Below are 19874 nucleotides of genomic sequence, written 5' to 3' on the forward strand. Positions count from 1 at the left end.
CCATTAGGGTGCTTTCCGTAGGAGTTTTCAGCTCACAGCACGAACTGTGCTCCACACCCTAGCCTTCCCCACCCAACCCCCCAAGGCAACCGCAAATACCTCCTGGCCTGAGTGCCCACATGAAACTGACCACTTAACTGATGCTCCCCAAGCCTAGAGCCCTCTCCCTAGCCACCCACTGCCACAGCCACCCCCGCTTTTAGCAGGACATCTCCAATTACCCTCCTGATTCCACGTAGACACATCTGTCTTGGAACAGGGCTTTTCAAACAAGGAAAATGATTATAAACCAAATTATTGGGTGGGCAACCAGCATTTTAAGAACTGAATTAGGATAAAATGGAAAGTGTCAGAGAATAATACATTGCCTGGTGATGCTTTCATTACAGGCGTGTGCATGCGTGTGGGGGGGACACGTGTGTGTGTGTGTGTGTGTGTGTGTGTGTGTGTGCAGATGCATGTAGGTGTCAGTACTAAGGATGGCATGAAGGGTGTCTGACGGTGACTGTCCTGGAGGTTCTCCTGGGCACACACCTTACTGTGCCCTCCAGCTTGACCTTGGCCGGATGCCCCACCATGCCCTTTGAGTCTTGCCATCAAGGCACTGCCACATGGCTGTACTTGCTCTTCTCCTTTTCTGTTTCCCAAACTGACGGCACATTTGTGGGGCACAGGAAACGTAACTCTTGCTGATTTCTCAGCCTTCAGTGCTGGCCTGTAGTACGTGTCCAATAAACACAGGGAGAATGTTGGAATAGAAGAGGAGTCCAGAGTGGACAGGGTGAGTGGGATCTGCCATTGAGAAAGTTACATCCTCTCGGGCAGGATAAAAGCCTTCGACAGAAGTCCACACATCCACGGCTAGCTCCATAGATCCCGACTGAGGGGGCCTCCTACCCAGCTCTGGGCTGGGATGGACAATGGCCCTGCTCACCCAAGACAAGGGGGTGCTGTCCCCTGTGTCCACATGCATTGTGAGAAGCCCCAGCCTCTGCAGAGTGGCCTCCCTGCAGCCAAGCAAGCAGGGAGCAGCTGTCCTTGAGAAGAGGGTGACCAGGAAAGTCAGTATTTACTTAAACAAGAACTGAGAATCTGTGGGAAGCACCCAATGGGCGTGGTCAGAGAGCCCCCGCAGGGACTCGACCATCTGGAGAAGAAGCCTCTCTTCTCTGCCTCAGTTTCCCCAGCGTGATTCTGTGCATGTGTGTTTGTGGCACAGAATGTGTGCACTTTGTGCCTGTGCTTGGGGGTTGACTATGTGACCATGTGTCATGGCATGTGCAAACTTGCATGAGCACGCGTCTAGGACCTGTGGGAAGCTTCCCCTATGAGGGACTCTTGGCTGCCAACTTCTCCAATTCTGTGGTCCTCTTAGAGGTCCCTCAGACCAGGACTCAATGTGAAGGGATGATGCTGGTGACCACCCAGTGATATGTTGGGAAGGGCCCCAGCTCCAATAGGACCTCACGGGATGCAAGTCCCTCCTTCCCATGCAGGAGGAAAAGACCCTATGAATCCCAAGGGGGGGATTCTATCAGTTCCCCACTGAACTTCAGGAAGGAAGGGGCATTGGGCCAGGTAGCTGGGTACTGGTAGGGGCCAACCTTACAGGGCAACAGGACGATGAGGGAACACAGGCTTGGGAGTTTACCCCTTGGGCTGAGGAGGAAGTGCTGGGGACCTGACAGGAAGAGTGGAAACATGATCTCAAAGTACTCAGTTTCCCTCCTTGGCTTATTTATAGGAATGGACCCGCTTTGCAGATGATACTTTTGCAAATAAAATGCACGGTAATCTTTGTTATCCTGCTCAGAAAAGCTACCTCAGGGGGACTAGAGCTGGAACTGGGAGCCCAGAGACACCTCTGAGACTCGCCCTTGCATGGACTTCCAGGGATGGCTAAGGAGAGGGCTCACCAAGGATCAGGACCCCGGCAGAGGTGCAAGTGCCAGGAACAACAGAGTTCCCGGGCAGTGTGGAAACGTCTCCATGCATGGCAGTGTCTGCCTACCACACTGAAGGAACTTGCTTGGTCCCTGGCCTCAGAAGACTCCACGGGTCCAAGGCTGCACTCCTTGTGTGCCCTGGGTCACCAACGCATACCCTGGACCAAGGGTGCCACAGCTCATCCGGGAACAGGCCCAAAGCACCCTCTGCTTGGAATAAACTCTGAATCCAAGTCCCGGATCCCATTCCAGGCGAGATCTGCGACCCCAGCGTAACAGGCCTTCGCGGCAGCAGATAAAACACTAGGACCCAACCCCGGAAACTTCACGCTAGTGGGCCAGTCCTGCCCGCGAAGTGCCCAAGCTGCGGGCGCGCTGGGCCGTCTCTGTCGCCATCCAGAGGCGCGGCTCTGGCGCGGCGTCCCCTCTGCCAGCTTCCCCTGCCAGTCCCGGGCCAGAGCTGGGCAGGCTGCGCCGGGTGCGCGCACCAGGCGCGCCCCTTGCACTGGTGACGGAGCGCGCCCAACCGGAGCGCGCGCAGCGACGCCCAGAGCCGCGGGGCCGGCGTCCCCGGGCGGGCCGGCGCGGGCACGGGCGCGGGCGCGGGCGGCTCGGGCGCGGCGCGGGGCGGGCCGGCGCGGGGCGCAGTGGGCCGGGGCCGGGGCGCGGCGGCGGCGGCGGCGGCGGCGGAGGAGGATGGCGCGCGCGGGGCCCGCACGTGGAGGCCGGCGCGGGGGCGCGGGCAGGGCCGGCTGCTGAGACGCGCTGCTGCCCCCCGCGCGGGCGCCGCGGCTTCAATGGCGCCATCGCCCAGGACCAGCAGCCGGCAAGATGCGACCGCCCTGCCCAGCATGTCCTCAACTTTTTGGGCATTCATGATCCTGGCCAGCCTGCTCATCGCCTACTGCAGTGAGTACCGCGCGCCCGGGTCCCCGCAGGGCTCCCCGGGCCCGGGTCCCTGCCCGGCCCAATCCCAGCCCCGGCGGGGCGCCCGGAGTCGGTGCGGAGTTGCGAGCGCGTGGCTCGCGGTCCCCCAGGTCCCGGCCGGTTCTCCGCTGGGCCAGGAGGTCCAGGGTCCGCGCGGCTCCCGGCGCTCGGGCACTTCGGGCTCGGGCGCCTCTGCCCGAGCTTCCTTCCCCAGACTCCGGGGCAGGGCCCGGGCGCCAGGCCCGGGATGGCGCGCCGCATCCCTGCGTGGCGGGCACCGCCGCTGCCCGGCGTGCGGTCCCTGCTCCCGGCCCAGGCGGGCGATGCGAGCCCAACCACAAGAGGCTTCCCGGCCGAGCCGCGCGCTGGAGGGGTGGCAGGTTGGGGCGGGCGGGCGGTTCCGCCCGGGGTATGGGCAGAGCGCCTTGCCCAGCGCTTCCCGCCGGCCGCACTCCGCGGAGGACTCGGGGGTACGCGGCGGCCGAGCCTGGAGCCGGGCTTCTCAGGCAGGAGCCGGGCTCGGGCTCCGACGCGCGGCTGCGCCTCTGCCTCCCCAGGAAGCTGGCTTGTCAGGCGCTTCTTAAAAAGAAGTGACGGGTAGGGTGCCAAGACAGGACCGCTACCGCCGCGGGCATTGCGAGGGTCAAATCGGGGACCTGAACTGGCGACCTAGCGTGTCTGTCGCGGGGCCTCGGGAGCGGGGCTGTGGTGTCGTGGACTGGTCGGCGCACGGGCACCAGCTGGGGTTGGGGTGGGTGTGGGATGGTGGGTGACCCTAGCAACCTCCTGGTTGTCTGGGTTGAGTGGAAGGGAGGTCTGTGTCCCGGGTGCAGGCTTGGACGGGGTGGGGTGTGTGGTCAGCGTCCCGGTGCCTGCTCGCAGCTCGTTGGGGTGTGTATGGGGTGCTTAGCGTCCTGGGCACAGACTCTGGCCCCACTAGGCTTCCTGGCTCCCTGGACATTGGCTCCCCCCGCCCCGAGGTACCTTGCCATCTCAGAGGGAGGGAAGGACCAGTGCTAGGGAACACCTGCCATGGAGAATTGCCATGGGCGTGGGAGGTGATGGAAAAAATATGGATTCTTTAAAAAAATAAAATTAAAAAAAAAGAAAGAAAGAAAAAAGAGGCCAGTACCAAGCTTCCCTCTCCCTCCCTGGGACTGGGCCACCTCCATAGCCTGGGCCTCCCATCTCCTAGTCTCAGCCTCTGCTGCCTCCAGAATGAGACTGCAGCAGCCCTGGAGACTTGGGCCACCGGTCAGGCCCTGGAGTCCTGGGACAGCCCAACCTACCGGCATCTCAGGGAAACCCAGTGCCCAGGGCAGAGACTGTCCTACTTGTTTCTGCAGCTGGTCATTTCCGTAGTTGCCGTGGCACCTCTGGGGAGGACAGAGGAGCAGGAGGTTCACAGACAGTGGGTTGTAACGGGCTGCCAGGAGACTCCCTGCCTCTGGTATGTGTTCCCAGGTCCCTGGGCTGGCTGACATTAGTACCCACTGCCCTGCCCCCTGCAGCCTGAGGGCTGTGTTCAGGGGCTTCTGGAGGAAACCTCCAAGTGCAGCTTAGGTGATGGAGAGAGGGTTAACGGCAGGTGAACTGGCAGAGCTGAAGAGATGCCATTTGAGTGCACTTCCTGATAGCATCGCCTGGAGGAAGGGGCTCACTTGGGAATGTTGGGGGAGGGGCGGTAGTGCCCTGAGCCCCCTGCTGGCTGCCCTGCCTTGGTTCTGGCAACAGTGTCCTTGGGCCCGGTTTGGGGAGCCCAGAACCATGGGCTGGCTCCAGTGGAGGCAGCTCAGCAGGTGGGGAAAAGAACAACTGTGAATTGTTGCTAAGTGCACGTCATGGCCCAGGCCTACAGCGCTGCTCCCCAGGCACCAGAAGGTCATGCCCGAACCCCCTCGCAGTGTGTGCAGTGTCTGCTCCTCCAGCCTGGCCACAGCCTGGATCCCAAGGAATAGTCACCTGTGCATCCTGAGGGCTTGCGCTTCCCAAGGCCGCTGCCTGCTGTACCAGGTCGGGTGTCAGAGCAGCATGGAGGCCGTGGAGGCCGTGGAGGCCGTGTGACACTCAGACCCTGGAGGAGGAGGGCTCTGCTCACGCGCTCTGCTCTCTCTGGGAGGCCTCCCTGCGGTCTGCAAACAACTCTCCCACCACAAGGACGTTCGGGAGAAGCGCCTCACCAAGAACAGCAGAAATCACTCACAGCGGAAGCTGGGACGAGCCCGGCATCCTGGTGGTCGCTTCCGTCTTCGTGTAATAGGATAACTGACGATAGGACAACGGTTTGGGACACACCCCATTACACTGGAAATGCAATGGAGAAATTAAAACATCTCACTAAAATACAAAATAGGCATCGTAATGACTGATAGCTTGGAATTGCAATCCTATAGAAAAAAAAAAACACCTCTTTTTTTTAAAGAATTGATAAAGCAAGTAAAATGATAATTAGGCTGTTCCTATGATTTCCATCCTCTTCCAGTGTGACTGGGATAAAGAAGCTTCCTTGTTTGTAAATTGTTTTGTTATCAGTTATAATTTTTATTACCCAGAATGTTTTTGTGTTGCGGAGCAGATATATTTGAATGATCTTAATTAGGAAACCGATAAGTACCATGCAGGGTTCCCTTATCCTGTTTGTTAAGTCTGTGTGTTTCCCGCGGCTCCCAAGGTGCTCCCTGCCTGGTGTTGCCCTGAGGAAGCTGGATTGTTTCTTGGCCTGGTTTCTGTGGGGGTTCTACCCCTGGGCCCAGGGACCGGGCTCCCCTCTGCCTGCTGCCGAGATCCATGTCTAAGGACATGGGCTCCACCCTCTGGCTGGAGAAGGACCTGCAGTCCACCAATTAGGCTGGTTGCTATGGTGATACAGCCTCGTCGTTTTCTCCTATTGGGGAAGAACTGCCCGGAAAAGCAAACAGGGAAGGGGGCCGTTGGCTTACTTTAAGATGCGCCCTGTCATGCCTGCGCATCACATCGACAGCAGGGCCTGTTTCCACGGCAGCCAGGACCGCCCCGGGGGTCGCACTCATGGACTCCAGGAGACGTGGCAATGATGAGCTTGGGTCCGAAAGTTGAAACTGTTGTGTTGGGGCCGGAGAACTCCTGGGTTGTGGCGTAAGAGGAGCTCATGTGGATTGGTCTCCCCTAGCCTCTCTGGAGCAGGAAGCTTGGCTTGCTGGGCTCAGTCCTGGAGCAGGACGGGACCAGTCTGGTGCGCTTGCCTGGAAGATCTGGCCTTTCCACGCTGGCATGCAGCATGGTGGCTATGACAGCCACGTGGAGCACAGAAAGCGATGAGCCAGCAGGGCGCCTCGTGACCCCGAGCCTCGACTTGGGCACGGGTGTGCAGGACTCAGTTCCAAGGTGAAAAGTGCTGGGTCTCACGTAGATTGCACGCCCCTGTTCTGGAGACCTGGTGGCCAGCCACCCCTGGCCTGCCAGTGGTGGAGGCGGTGGGCCTGGGTTTCAGATCGCCAGGGAGCCCCGTGCAGGAGAAGCGGTCTGCCTGCCTGTCTGACGCAGATATTTTTCAAATAAATTCCTTCAAAACTGAGTTGTGCCTTTCAGTTAAATCTCATGTCCTCAGCTGCAACTCTGAGAAGAAATTACAAACAACTTTTGAATTGTTTTTAATCCATTAGAATACTAACCGAGCGTAGGCACTCTGCTGTTGTGCTTCCTTATAAATACAATTTATGGCATATTTAGGAGAGATTAGAATATGCTATATCGCTGCCGCTCAAATTTTATTTCTGGAGTTCTTGAAGAGGTAAAATTGAAAACTGGAGGGTTAATGAAGTGATGCTCTACAGAAGTTTAACTCTTTTTTTCCTTAATTTTTTTGTTTTTATTTGATGATTTTCTGGCCCTAGAGGTGCTGTTTGTTCCTTTCAGGTCATGAAGGTAAGTTACCTTTCCTCTGGGGCTTTTACTGTCTGAGCTCGGTGCCAGGATCGTGGACGTAAAGGTTCTGCCTCTGCGAAGGGTTTCCCCTTCCAGAGACCCTGGGGAGGGGCTTCAGAGGAGCTGTTCTAGAAGGGCACTCCCCTGCTGGAGGGGCTGTCCACCCCTGCTTCCTCCCCAGCCCTGCTCTGGCTTCTTCCCTGAGAAAGTGCTGCAGGGTCACACTGTACTGGTCAGTCCAGGAGGGCAAGTGCTCCCAGCTGCCGGCTGGGTCCTCACCAAAGGCAGAGGACACTTGACCCCAGCAAAGGCTTTGCCTGACAGGTCTGTTCTCAGGAGGCTCTGGCTGAATTCTGCCCTGGAATGCCAGACTCCAGACCTGCCACGCGACACCCACAGGATGAAATATGTAGATCAACTTTCGTGGTGTGAAGTATTTTCAGGTGACTTTTATGGGCATAATTATGGGAAAATGTTATGATAATGTGGCACTAGAAAAGGGAAGAAAAGCAAAACATTAAAATCCCCATTTCTTTATATAGCGCGGCAGCTGCTGGTTTAGAAGGGCTCATTTTTGCATTAGAATGTAGTGCTCTGGAGTTAATGACCTCTACAGATTGCCACCTGTCACCCAGAGCACTGCCGGAGAGGGCCCAGCCCCCGTGATCAGGGAGGAGTGGACAAGGAGTTCCTTGACCGCAGTCTGATCTGCCTCACAAGGAGGGGGTGGGCGGGAGAGGGCTCAGGGTCCTCTGGCATGTACCTGTTTGGGGCAAGGTCATAGGCTGTGGCTTGGGGACTGTGTGGATGCAGGTTCAGGGACCCAGGGAGGCTGGGAGCTTCCCTTCCAGAGTGCAGTCTCTGTTCATGGGCTTCCCCATCTACCAAGACCCCAGCTGCTCCAAGACTCCTGTGGTTTCTGTGAAGGCCTACGGACAGGCTGTCTGGAGGCCTGGAGGCCAGAAAGGCCTGCAGGAGTCCCTGAAGGGCACGGGCTCCTCTTCCAGACTTCCCCACCCCAAGGGTGCAGTAACAGGAGCCTGGCAGCCAACGCAGCTGTCTGGGTGCTGGGCTTTCCAGAAACAGACTGAGTGACTGGCAGCGGATCTGGGTAACTTCTCATTCCTACTTCACACCAGCAAGTGTGGTGGAGGGTCCTACGGGCTTCATACACCTAGGGGTTTGCTTATTTATTAAAATGTCTAGGAGGTCCCCTCTGCCTCCAGGGAAGCGAGGCCAGTGGGGCTTCTGGAGTCCCCGTCTTCAGGGCTGCAGGCCCACCTGTGAGGCCCCAGATGCAGCCTGCAGCATGTTCACCTGGGGAGTGTGGGAGAGCACCAGCCCAGGGCAGGGGCCTCGAGGAGAGAGGTGGTGCTCTCCTGAAGCCCCCGGGTGCCACAGTCCAGGGGGCACCGACCGGGGCGGCGGTGGTGGAGAGGGCGGCCCTGGCCGGCACTGGGTTCTCATGGTCCTGGTACGCTCACACACCCTGCAGCTTGCTGCCCAGCTCCCAGTGGAGAATGCAGGGACCTCTCAGAGGTGGCAGGAGGCGTCTCAGGGTCTGGTCCTCAATCTCACTTCCATGGCTGGAGTCTCCTCTCCCTGCTCAGCCTTCCCTGGGCTCCTTGGTGACATGTCCTCTGCCCTGTCCCTGTGCCCAGCCTACCTGTTGGTCCTTCCAAATGCGTGTGCCTGTTCCCCCCGGGTCATAGTGACCTGAGCCCCAGCACCTGCCCCTGGGTGCAGGGACATCTCTGCCACTGTCCTAGCCTCCCCCATTCCCCACATGCAGGGCCTCTCCAGGGTGATCCTCTGTCCCTTGGTCCTGCCCAGGGGACTCTATTCCTGGAGTTGGAGCTCCACTAGATGGTTGCTCCAGAGTGGCCTCCACGAGCGGCCTTCCGGAAGCTTCACATGAACTCACTCGGACTGCGCTCATCTGCTCTCACTCCCTGGTTCGCTGTGTCCTCTCCAGGGTGCTGGACACGGGGAGGACTGTTCTCCTGGGGCTGGCACCAGAATGCCCTGAGTCCCTGTCTTACAGAGCCCGGCCCACACCCCCACCAAGCCTCCAACAGGCCGCTTCGTCCCCTCCACTGTTTTAGGCTCTGAGCTGGGCATGGCTTCTTGCCTCCAGGGCAGAGTGCCTGACTGCCTGGGCAGACACTTTGTTGATCCGTGGGCAGTGAGTGGCATGGCCAGATGGAACCTCCCCTGCTAGACACCTGCCCCAGGGCTCAGGGATACACAGGATCAGGGGCGCCCAGCCAGGAGTGATGGGAAAGAGGGCCTGCCTGTCCTCTGATGTCACTCACCTGAGTTGGGCACAGAGGGGACTGCTCCATCCATGCTGAGGCTGGTCAGTGCTGCCCGCGACCTGCCTGCTTGTTTGGAGAGCTGTGTGGGCCTGGTTTGCAGGGTGAGCTTCAGGAACAGCATGGAGGGCAGATGGGGACAACCCTGTCCTCGGGGCCCTGGTTTCCTGAGGACGGTCACCATGGATAGGCTGTCCCAGACAAAGAACCCTGGGAGCATGGGCCTGGAGCAGCTTCACTCACGCTTGGCCATGTCCTCTGAATGAATAAGTGAGACAAGTGTAGAGAAAGCCTCTCCTGCCACGAGCTAGCCACCTAGGTCTGCTCTCCCTTTCGGGAAGCTGTCTGACCTGCCGCTCCTCCAGCACAGCCTACTCTCCTAGGTGAGGGGCCAGGAGCTAGGAGGGCCTCGGCTGGCATGCGGCCCCTCACTGGGTCTGGGCTCCCCCTGGGAAGCCACGCCCACTCTGCACACAGACCTGGGCTCTGACAGGTGGCCCTCTCAGGGGAAGTCTGCCGGGAGTCACTAGGCCCCCTTCCTCCCTGTGGGGGTCTTGCTGGAGGCTGGGTGTGGGATTGAGGGACTGGGCCAAGATGGGGAAGCGAGGGCCTGCTGCCTGCTGTCCACAGGGGTCCCATGCACTCCGCCCTCCTCACTGGCTGCAGCGGCCTCATTGCCGATGCTTCTGCACCAGCCCCTTGCCCTGTTTCTGCACTGGTTGAGAATTCTAGAAAAGATGGCCTTTCCAGCACAGTGCAGCAGTAAGCTAGAAGAGATTCTAACATCCGTGGCAGAGCAGCTGACCTGGCCAGCTCTGGGCCAGGACCAGCAGCCATCTGTGGCTCTAGGAAGGAGCTGGGAAGGGGGCTGAAAGGGGTGGGCCTTCAGGCAGGGTTGGGGGACTGGGAAAGGCTGACCAGGACGGGGCTGGAGACTGGAGAGAGAGGGTCGGCTGGGGGGCTCTGGAGCTCTGAAGAGTGGCTTCAGCTCCCACCTGAGGACCTCTGAAGTTCATTAAAGAGGAAGAAGGCCCAAGGTGCGGCATCCCAGTGAATGGTGACTACTGTGTTAGTACTGCAGAGGGAAGCCCCGCTCACGAGCCCCCCAACCTGCTGCTTGGCTCCCCTGAGCTCCACTGTCCTGTGCTCCCTCTGGTCCAGTCCCCACAGACCGTGGGCATTTGGCTTGTTCTGTGTGCATGTGAGGGCACTGCTCGTACAGAGCCCCCTTGTCCAATTATGACAACTCAGACTGTCCCCGGACCTTGCCCCTGTCCCTGGAGGCAGGGTTGGCTGTAGGCCCCATCTGTGGCTTCCTTGTCTGTGGGTCGCACTGAGCGTGCCTGGGCTGGGTCTTCAGGCTTGTGGATAAAGGTCCTGGGCTCGGTACCATCAGGGTAGCAAAGCTCAGAACATTTCTAGTTTCTCATTCTGTGGCTAAATGGCCAGCAGGCCTGGGTGTCTGAGGAGGCTCTGCTGCAGACCCCTGCCTGTGGGTGTCCTTGCCCTGGTGTGTGGCTTCTCCCTGCTGGGCAGCACACACAGGCAGGCTCTGAGCAGCCGTCTCTCGGCCGTCTGCCTGCTTACTGGAGGGAAGGCCTCTGCAGGTGTCCTTGCTTGCTCTTTCCAGAGCCTGGAACCAGTGCAGGGTCTCCAGCTATCTGTGGTCCTCGTGTTGCAGGAGTCGCTGTGCCACCATGGTGACCAGGCACGGAGAGGTGAGGGGACATTGTGGTCCCCTGGCAGTGACGGCGAGGCCCATCAGCCCTTCTGCACCCGCCCTGCGGTTTAATTATGCCCACCCCTCCAAGAGGTGACTCAGTCCCTGGACACAACTTCAGAGATCTCTGGGGTGCCTCGAGCCCATGGAAGAAATGTCCCAATGCCTTCCTCTCTGGAAGGTTCTGCCCCTGCCGGCGGGCCCCTCTGCTGACTTACATGAGAGACTGGGAAGCCAGGCCCTCCTGCCGAGCCCTGGCCAGAAACGCCCTGCTGCTTCTCTCCAGCCTGTCCCTTGCTGAGTCCTGCAGGGGCTGAGTGTTCAGGCCTCCCACACCTGCTGGCCCCCAGGCAGGCAGCCGTTCTTCCCGGGGGTTTCTGCCCTGTGGCTGAGCTGGGACTCGTGTTTGGGCTCGTACCAGGGGTGTCGGTGGCTCGCCTCGCACGCACACACACCCGGTACAGGGCCAGCTGCTGTACCCACACCACACTGCTCTGCATCCTCAGACCCGTCAATCCCTGGAGACGCTGTTGGTAGGACGATGGGAGTTTGAGACTGGGCCGTTCCTGAAGGCGTGCTCAGCAGTCAGTTCCGACCTCCGTGCGCGGGAAGCGGTGTGTGGTCCGTCCGCCCCACTTTCAGCAGAGGGCGTGTCCTGGAGACGCAGCGCCAGGCTTCCCTGGCCTCCGGCTGGCCGTGTGCACTGCTGTGCTGTGCGCTGCAGGATGCTGCTCAGCGGACCTCTGTTGGGTTTCAGCTAGGTGACTGACACTTGGTCACAGGACCTGGCAGGTGTCACTGAGCTCACGGCGTGCTTGCCTCTCTGGGTTGTGGCTGAGGTGTAGGTGCAGAATGTGGCAGGCCTGGGAGGCTGGCCGTCGCCCCTTCCTGGCTGTGTGGACAATGAGCCTGGGAGTACAGGGCCAGCCAACTGTGCGCTGGCTGAGCAGCGAGGCCCCCAGGTCCATGACCTCCGGGAGCCGGTTCCACCTCACCTTGGCCATTGCCCTGGCAACCATGCGGTATGTCCTAGACAGGGCGGGGGACCCAGGAGCAGGCCTGGGGGGCAGTTCTGGCTGAGTTGTGGTGGTGCCTGGCGTGTCTTCCCTTTGCCTGGAGGGAGTGAGGGAGGAGAGCCGGGTGGATGCCTGAGTTGGCAGGGCACTGCCCAGAAAGGCTGTCTCCTTGTCACCTGGTGCACAGGCTGTCATTTGTGGTTTTTTCACCTTGTCCCTGTCACCTGTGCTTGGGGACCCTTGGCCCCAGACCAGCCAGCCCTGACATCCAGGGGATCTGGCCTTGCCTCCCTTTCACACCCAGACCTGGACCCCGCCTGCGATGAAGGCTAACCCCTGCATGGTGCTGGGTGCAGGGGCTGGGGGACAGGGCTGCACGGAGCCCCTCCTGCGCTCTCCTGGGCCAGATTCTGTCCAGGACAGGGTCTGGGAGTCCGGGGAGTGCTGGGGAGAGGTGCGGACAGAGGTGAGGTGGCCTAGAGTGCTGTCCCCTGCTGACAGCAGACAGTGTCCCTGCTGTGGCATCGAAATGGATGCCCCCTCAGAGACCAGGGAGGCCTGGACTTGGCTGCGGAGGGCTCCTGTGGGTGCTGCCCACATGCAGGTGCAGGTGAGCGCCAGGTTGCAGCTCTCAGCCCCCACCAGGGAGGCCCCAGGGGCCCCAGAAATCTCTTGGCTGGGGTGAGAATAAGGCGGAACAGGAGCCCCCAGGGCCCCTCCCCCGGAACCTCAGAGCCAGCCCCAGGCCCAGCTGCACGCCTCGGGCTCCCTTGTCCGTGTGCCCTGGCACGGCGCATGGAGTCCCTGCACCTGGCCCCCAGGTGTCCGAGAGTGTCACCTGAGGCCTGCGAACAACCCACACTGGCATTATGGCAGTGAATTTGCTCATTCGTTTTAAAACTCCACTGGATAACAAGACGGCAGGATTCCTGGCTGGGTGGCCTGAGGTCACGCCCTTGGCGCGTGTGGCGGGCCTCGGTCGGAGGGAACCTGCTGCGGCCTTTTCCACCTGTGTGCTGGGTTTGTGAAGTGTGGGGGTGAGTTGTTAAGACGTTCCTGCTGCCTGTGGCCTGCCCGTGGTGGGGGGAGATGCGCGCCTACTCCGGGGACTTCACTGTTAGGATGTTTTAGCAGTTAAAATGCTAATGACTGCAAAGCCACCCTAAGTGCTACTGGGCCTCACATGGACGGCACAGCTTCCCCGACCAAATGCCATTAATGGATGGCGCAGGACTCATGCTAGTTAATTGGTGCTGATTTGTGTTCCTCGGTGCCTGCGGCACAGCCTGGAGGGTGCAGGCCAGGTGTGGCCACTCAGTGCTCTTGTGTCCTTCTGCATCTGCCTGGGGAGTCGTCCACATCTCTCTTCACTGGCCGGCGTCTGGGGGTCTAGGGGCTCTGGGGAGGCAGTGGTGTCTCCTCTTTGCTCAGGTCGTCGGAGCTCTGCTGCACCTGGGACATGGGTGGTGGGATGTGGAGAAACCTTGGAGCCCGGACTCTGCACAGTGTGGGCAGGTGGGGCCTTGTGCTCGCAGCCCCGGGGAGCGACGATCTCACCCAGGTTCCGGACAGAGGCCCAGGGCCAGGAGCCAATGTGAATTAGTGAACCCGGGAAGGTCTGGGAGCTCCGTGGCCTGGGGTGTGAGCTCCCCAGACCAAGAAAAGAGCAAACGTCACCGTAAGCACAGATGGTGGGACGTGGCAGGTCAGGGCCTCACCGTTCCTCCCAGAACATTTCCACCTTTTGCCTTGGTGTCACAGCTGGAGCGTCTTTGAAACGTCTCTGCGAAGGGCAGTGTCCTGCTGCAGGTGTCCCTCCTGGGTCTTGGTTCTGCCTCCCCCTCCCTCCGAGGTCCCGGGATGCAAGCGCCTGGTGCAGGTCAGGACCTCCCAGGCCAGCGGACCTCACAGCCACTCTGAGCAAGACCAGGGCACCATGGCCTCCTCAGGTGGCCACCTGGCTTCTGTCACACCGGGATGCAGCCAGGACCCTCCCAGGAGCTGAGGAGTCTCTGTCCACTTGATGCTCAGCACCCAGTGGCCTTGGTCCTGAGGGAGAGTCAGCAGCTGGAGGTGAGCTCCCTGGGCAGTACACTTGGACCCAGGGCCCTCTTGGTGGTGGCATGCCACCCCAGGTGACCCCGTACCTGTCCCCCTCACGTTCGCTCTCCGTTCCTGGCCCTAGCAGAGGAACAGAGAGGCAGGGGAGCTTTCAAGACACAAAGGGACGGGATCCGGTGTCATGGAGCATGGAGCAGAAGCATTTGTGGGGGCCGGGCTGCCAGCTCAGGAGGATGGGCCCAGTGGGTCCCCATGCTAAGAGGGCGGGTGGCCCGCTGGCTCCAGGGTCTCCTCATGTGGAGGGGTGTGGCCCACCGATGCATCTCAGGGTGTCAAGGTTAGATCACAGGTCGACAACAAACAAAATGTAAGAAGAATTAAACAACAGAAACAAGGAAGGAAAGGCCGACGGGGTGGTCAGACCGTGACCATGTGACCTGGGCAGCGTCACAGAGGGAAGGGAATCTGCCCCCTCCCCCCCAGTGCCCTCGCCTGTGTTCTGCCTGGGCCCAGTGAACGGGTGACCACGCCCATGGGCTCCCACGCCATCTCCTGCCCCAGTCCCGCGCACAGTGCCTCTGCATCTACAGGGACCCGCCTTCCTCTCCTCCCGCCCTGGGGGCTCTCCACTTGGAGCCAGTGCCCACCTTTGGGTGCAACCCTGACCCCTCCACGTCCTCCTGAGGAACCAGGCACACCTGCTCCAGGTGTGGCCTTGGAGCCAGGCCCACAATGGGAGCTTCTGGTGTCCTGAGCCTGTCCTCAGGTTGCCCAGGGGCTGCCTCCCGTGCCCCTGCAGCTGCACGTCCTCCTTGCTGGGAGCTGCACCTTCCCTCGCTGTGGGTCCAGGGCAGGTCACAGGGGCCCAAGGCTGGGGCTGGGCTGTTGGGAAGGTGAGGGAGGTGCAGTGCTCTACCCTCCCGAGGGTACCATTGGCTTGACTGTGGCCAGTGGAGGCCTGAGAAGTCCCTGGGCAACCCTTGAACATGGTGGTGTCCCCCAGGGGCCTGGTCTCTTCGAAGGGTGCCCTGAGCAACCTCTGGAACGTGCTGCCATTTGCCCGTCTCTTCTCCCCGGGAGGTTGCTCTGGGGCATCTCCGGCCACAGGAGGGATCCCTTCCCCGTAGTCCTTCAATTCAGAGATGCTCGCTATTACCATTGTGTGCCCAGCTCCGCAAAGGTGGGGTGGATTTGGCCTCTGGAGCCTGCAGAGGCCCCTGTGGTTACAGTGTAGCTGGAGCAGCTGCCTGCACCTGCCCTGGGTTGGCAGTGTTTTCTAGAAGGGAGAGTGCCCAGGTGAGGGGCTTCGGGAGCGAGCAGGAGAGGAGATGGTGGGGTGCCCGGAGGCACCGGCTCACCTGGCCTCCAGAGTTGGGTGGGACTCAGCCGGCTGTGGGTTGCACATATGGCCCTTCAAGGGCCTGCTCCCAGGACAACTCCCCGTGCTGGCTTCACTGCTGTTGAGGGTCAGCGGCTGCTGCTGAGAACTCGATTGCCATTAGGGGTGGGGACTCTCAGGGTTCCACGCAAAGCAGACCTCATTCTGCAGGGCTGCGCGTCGGATCTGCAGGCGAGCAGTGCCCCTGAACCTCGGAGCCGCGGGAAAGCACACCTGCGCTGGCCTGGCCCTCTGGGTGCCTGACCCCTCTTCTGGGGGCAGGGAGGGAGGGAGGGCCACTGCTGCCTCCGGCTCCTGCCCGAGACTCCCGTCCTGGTTCTTGCCTTCCTCCTCCCTCCTCCCTCGTCTCGTCCTTGTCCTCTGGTGCCTGGATGAGGTGTTTCCAGGGCTCGGCCCTCTCCCTATCTGCACAGACCAGACGTGGCTTTGGAGGGCAGGAGGGAGGTGATTTATAAAGAAGGCGGGTTCCTTGGGAAAGGCCTTTAGTCAGTGCCCTGTCCTGGGCTGCAGAGAGCCATCCTGGTCCTCGGTTTTCAGGTGACAGCCACCCATGTTCTGCAGAGGCCTCACCTCTGCTTCCTCTGCAGACAGGAGCGGCTGCTCGTGAGAGCCCCTCTGCTCTGCCAGGCGGCCCTTGAGCTCTGCAGGGTCCTTCCCACCAGCTCAGCTAACCCTGGCGCCTGAATCCATGGACCCCTCTTTGGCTTCTCCACCCTGAGTGGACCTCGGGACAGGGCAGGGAGGCTGAACCTGCCTCCGATGGCCCTCTTCCCAGGTGGAACCGATGGGTATCTTGAAGGGGCGGCTGAGTGACAGATGTGAGCAAGCTTGGTGTGAGAGGGACTGAGGCTGAGGGCAGGGACGGGGCTGGGCCCAGGGGGGCTGGGAGGGCCACTGGAGCTGATGCCAGAGAAGGTGGTGCAGCCCAGGGCTGCACTTGGGGACAGTGACCCCACGCTCAGGTGCAGGCATTGTGAGGACCGGGCAGGCTGGCGGGTCCAGGTGGCAAGGCTGTGCAGTGAGGGCTGAGGCTGCCCAGCACCGGCTCCTGTCAGGCCACATGCAGGCCAGGAGCAGTCCCCTCGCTGCTCGCACAGGGACAGGGGCCATTTCCAACAGAGATTTTAAGTAAATGGTGAAGGAAAATGACCCATGTGAAGTCAGGATGTGGCTGCACAGGCTTTCGGTGGCCCTGGGTGCGCCTGCCTGTGCTGCCCAGCTCGCGGGTCCAGCCAGAACCCTCCACCAGCGTCCCCAGCACAGCCGCATCGCCGCACAGGGCCTCCCGGAGCCGGGCTGGGGAAACCTCGGGTCAGCTACTGCCTGCCGTGCATTTGTGGGGTCAGCGCTGTGCTCAGGTGTCCGCAGTCTCCGAGTCCCTGGACGCCTTCTCTCACGGCAACGCTGAGTCAGTAACAACGATTATTGGGGCCACCACTCAACTGCTACTCCCTTCAGCATGGCGGCCACTGCAGACTTGAGGACCCCAGGCTTCCAGAGGCTGATGGTTGGCTCAGGGACTCTGAGCAGAGAGCATGGCTGAGCCAGGCTGAGACCCCGACCCGGCCCATCCGACTGGAGCCTGCACCCGTGTGGCCCCACCCTCGGCTCCCCAGTGTCCCCTGCATGGGAAGTTTGAATGGTGACCGAGCTGGGCTTTGTTCGTCCCCTCTGCTCCCCTGGCCCTGGTGCATCTTGGGTGTTACCCCTCAGTCTTGTCGAAGACTTCAAGAGGAGACCACCTCGTCTGTCTGCCACCCCTGTCCCCCAAAGCACTCTTTTCTGTGACTGGAGTTGCCAGCTCTACCTGGTGATGCTGGGGACAGTCAGAAAGGTGTGCCAGTTCAGGGTCTCATGAGGGCTCCTACCCAGAGTCCAGGGGGGAGGAGAAAAGACTCGGCCCACAGGACCTTTCCTGTCCACGGTGCCTTCCATTCCTTCACCTTCCTGTGAGGTCTCAAGACTGAGAAGAGGTCTCACCTGTCCCTTGGGGGCGTGGCCCCCATCTTGGGATCCAGTGTGCTGGGGCCAGGGAGAGGGACCCTTCCTGCACCCCTGGCCCCAGGCGAAATCTGTGGGCCACAGAGTTGCTGCTCACCCGTATGTGCAGGCCCTGGACAAAATGAACACAGGCAGCCCTGAAATTCCAAATTGCCAAACTCTCATCTCAATTAACGTAACAGTGAGTTTCACGAGGCGGCAGTAGGCACCGGGAAATTAAATGACACCTCTTGGCATCTCACATTGGTGAGAAGGCCAGCTGATTATTTTTATATTACAATCCCCAGGCGTTGTCAAATTGATTAATAAATTCATTGAAAACCCGTTACCTCTTAATAAATTTAATTTCAGTAGTTGGTGGATAACTTTGCTGTGACCTCTGAGTTGCTGCTCTCTGTGTCTGGCTTCCGCGTGGAGTTGACGTTCTTCTGGAGGTGGCCGGGAGCTCCCTCAGCACCCACTGGAGTCCAGGAAGCATTTCCGTGAGCTGTTTCTGTGGCGTGGTCCTAAGCCTCTTGAGGCAGCGTGGAGTGTTCCTATAGGTCCTCGGGCTTCTGTCCCAGTTGAGAACTGCCAGCCTAGGCTGTGCAGAGCTACTGAAGTTGAGCGTGCTGTTGAGTTCTGTTTCCTGCCAGACAAGGCAAAAAGGGAAGAGCCACTGGTCACACGGTCTAGCACATCTGAACGCTGAAGCCACATGATTGGGTCTGTCTCTCTGGGCTGGGTTTCACTCTGACGCATCATCTCTGCTCTTAGATCCATCTGCACTGTCTCGTTCATTTTATGGAACAAAATGGGAACCTCAGAGGCTCAAATTTGGACTTGCCTTGGGTTTCCCAGCCAGGCCCACTGAGTCAGGAATCTCTCCACAGAAAGAAGCGGAGGCCAGACGGTCAGGTGGGGAGCTGCCACACCAGCCTGGGGGTAGGCAGGCCCCTCAGCAGTGTGGCTGTGCCCAGGGTGGGCAGCCTGACTGCATTCCTGCCCTGCTGCCTGGCCTGACCCTCCTCCCAGCACCTTGACCTCAGACCCGAGACCCTGCACACCTCCGCCTGCCCAGGGCTCCCTCCAGCTCCCTCCAGCTTCCTCTGCTCCCCTCCGCTCCCCTCCTTCCTCCTTCCCTGGCGCTTCTCTACTCAGGGTCACAGCCCCATTCTCGGGCACTCCCGAGCCCCCTCTGGGCCTGTCCCATTGCCTCTGGCCCTGAGTTCCTCCCACCACTCCTGCCTCCTGCCCACCGGGGCCCTGACCCGGGCTTCCTGTTCTCCGTCGCTCTCCTCCCTGTTAAGCAGGAGCTTCTCCAGAGGACTTTGGAGTGACGCAGGGCACAGGCACAGAGCAGCAGGGTCCCAGGCTGCAGGTGAGACAGGGTTTCCAGGGGATGGTGGAGGGCACCCTGGGACCCAGACAGTGGAGAGTCTGCTAGAACTGTGCCTCAGGCAAGGGTCGTCACTTGCCAGTGTATGAGGGTCTCTGTCTACTCTGCCATCAGAGATGCCAGCCAGGGCCATCGGGCAGCTCCATCTGTCCTCGTGGGCAGGTATCCTCTGTGGGCTGAGCACAGTGGATGCACCCTGCAGGATGGGGCACCCAGGGGTCCACCCTGCCACCCAGTTCATACCCACGGTCTCCACTCCGCAGCCTCCCGCCTTGACCTCCCCACCAGCAGGTCGAGGAGAAGCACACTTGGCGAGATAGGGCCTCGGCAGCGGCTTTCTGATTGGCCCGGGACGCGCCTGCCATTAACTTTATGGTGCGCCACCAGAGCACTAATTAAACCAGATGGCGGCAAAACCCGAGTGGAGGCACAGAGTCGGTTTTACATTTAAGTTGATCAAAATTAGGTGGAACGGCATATGCCGGTGGAGACTGAGGATCCTGTGACTGCGTGGCGACGCTGTCCTCCGCCCTTCCTGAGGCCCTGCGGTCCAGCCCTGCGCCCCTGCCACTCCGCGTCCCAGCCCTGCACTTGTGCAGTTCGAGCGGGCGGGATGCTCCCTGTGGTCCTCCTCGAGGTCGCCCTGTGACATAGCAGCTGATCAGAATGGGGCGCCACCCCGCCGGGAGACTCTTCCCCACCGTAGCCTGGGGATGCCCCCCAAAGGCTGCGCCCATGGTGAGGTGCAGGAGACCCTGTGACTTTGTCTCTGTTGTGCTCTGCGCCTCAGGCTCGTCCTTCGTCTCTGGTCCGGGACCGGCCCCGTGGGACAGGTTGGAAAGAGGCTGGGAGGCCGGGGCTGCAGCCAGGGATGCCCGGGTGCTGGGCCAACTCTCCTTCCTGCTCCGACAGAGCTCTGGCTGCCCTTCCCGCTGTGCGGGTGTTTATCAGTTTACTTTTTACCGAGGCCAGAGTCACAGAGCAGAAGGGCCATTTTAAAAGTGTGTGTTCCTTGGCCTTTGGTCCGTCACCTGCCAGCACAGCTGCCACTGTCGGGTCCCACACGTTCTCCTCACCCCACAAGCAAGTCCAGAGCCTCAAAGCAGCCACCCTGCCCCTCTGCCCCGGCAACCCCAGGACCCACAGGTTTTTTCGAAGCAAAGCCCGGAGAGACACCTCCAGCCTGGCGCTCGGAGATCCACCTGGGG

General features: G+C 60.5%; 1 protein-coding gene across 1 annotated transcript in view; it reads left to right on the top strand.

Annotated features, from left to right (window-relative positions):
- The first annotated feature begins 2627 nt into the window (after positions 1 to 2627).
- Positions 2628 to 19874, top strand: part of Tafa5 (TAFA chemokine like family member 5) — a 204464-nt gene continuing 187217 nt past the window's right edge. The window contains exon 1 of the mRNA XM_047547895.1: positions 2628 to 2855. Within this exon, the coding sequence (XP_047403851.1) occupies positions 2744 to 2855 (112 nt within the window). The 5' untranslated portion in view covers positions 2628 to 2743. The remainder of the gene's footprint in view (positions 2856 to 19874) is intronic.

The sequence above is a fragment of the Sciurus carolinensis genome, chromosome 4, assembly GCF_902686445.1.
Source record: "Sciurus carolinensis chromosome 4, mSciCar1.2, whole genome shotgun sequence".
Taxonomy (NCBI): Eukaryota; Metazoa; Chordata; class Mammalia; order Rodentia; family Sciuridae; genus Sciurus; species Sciurus carolinensis.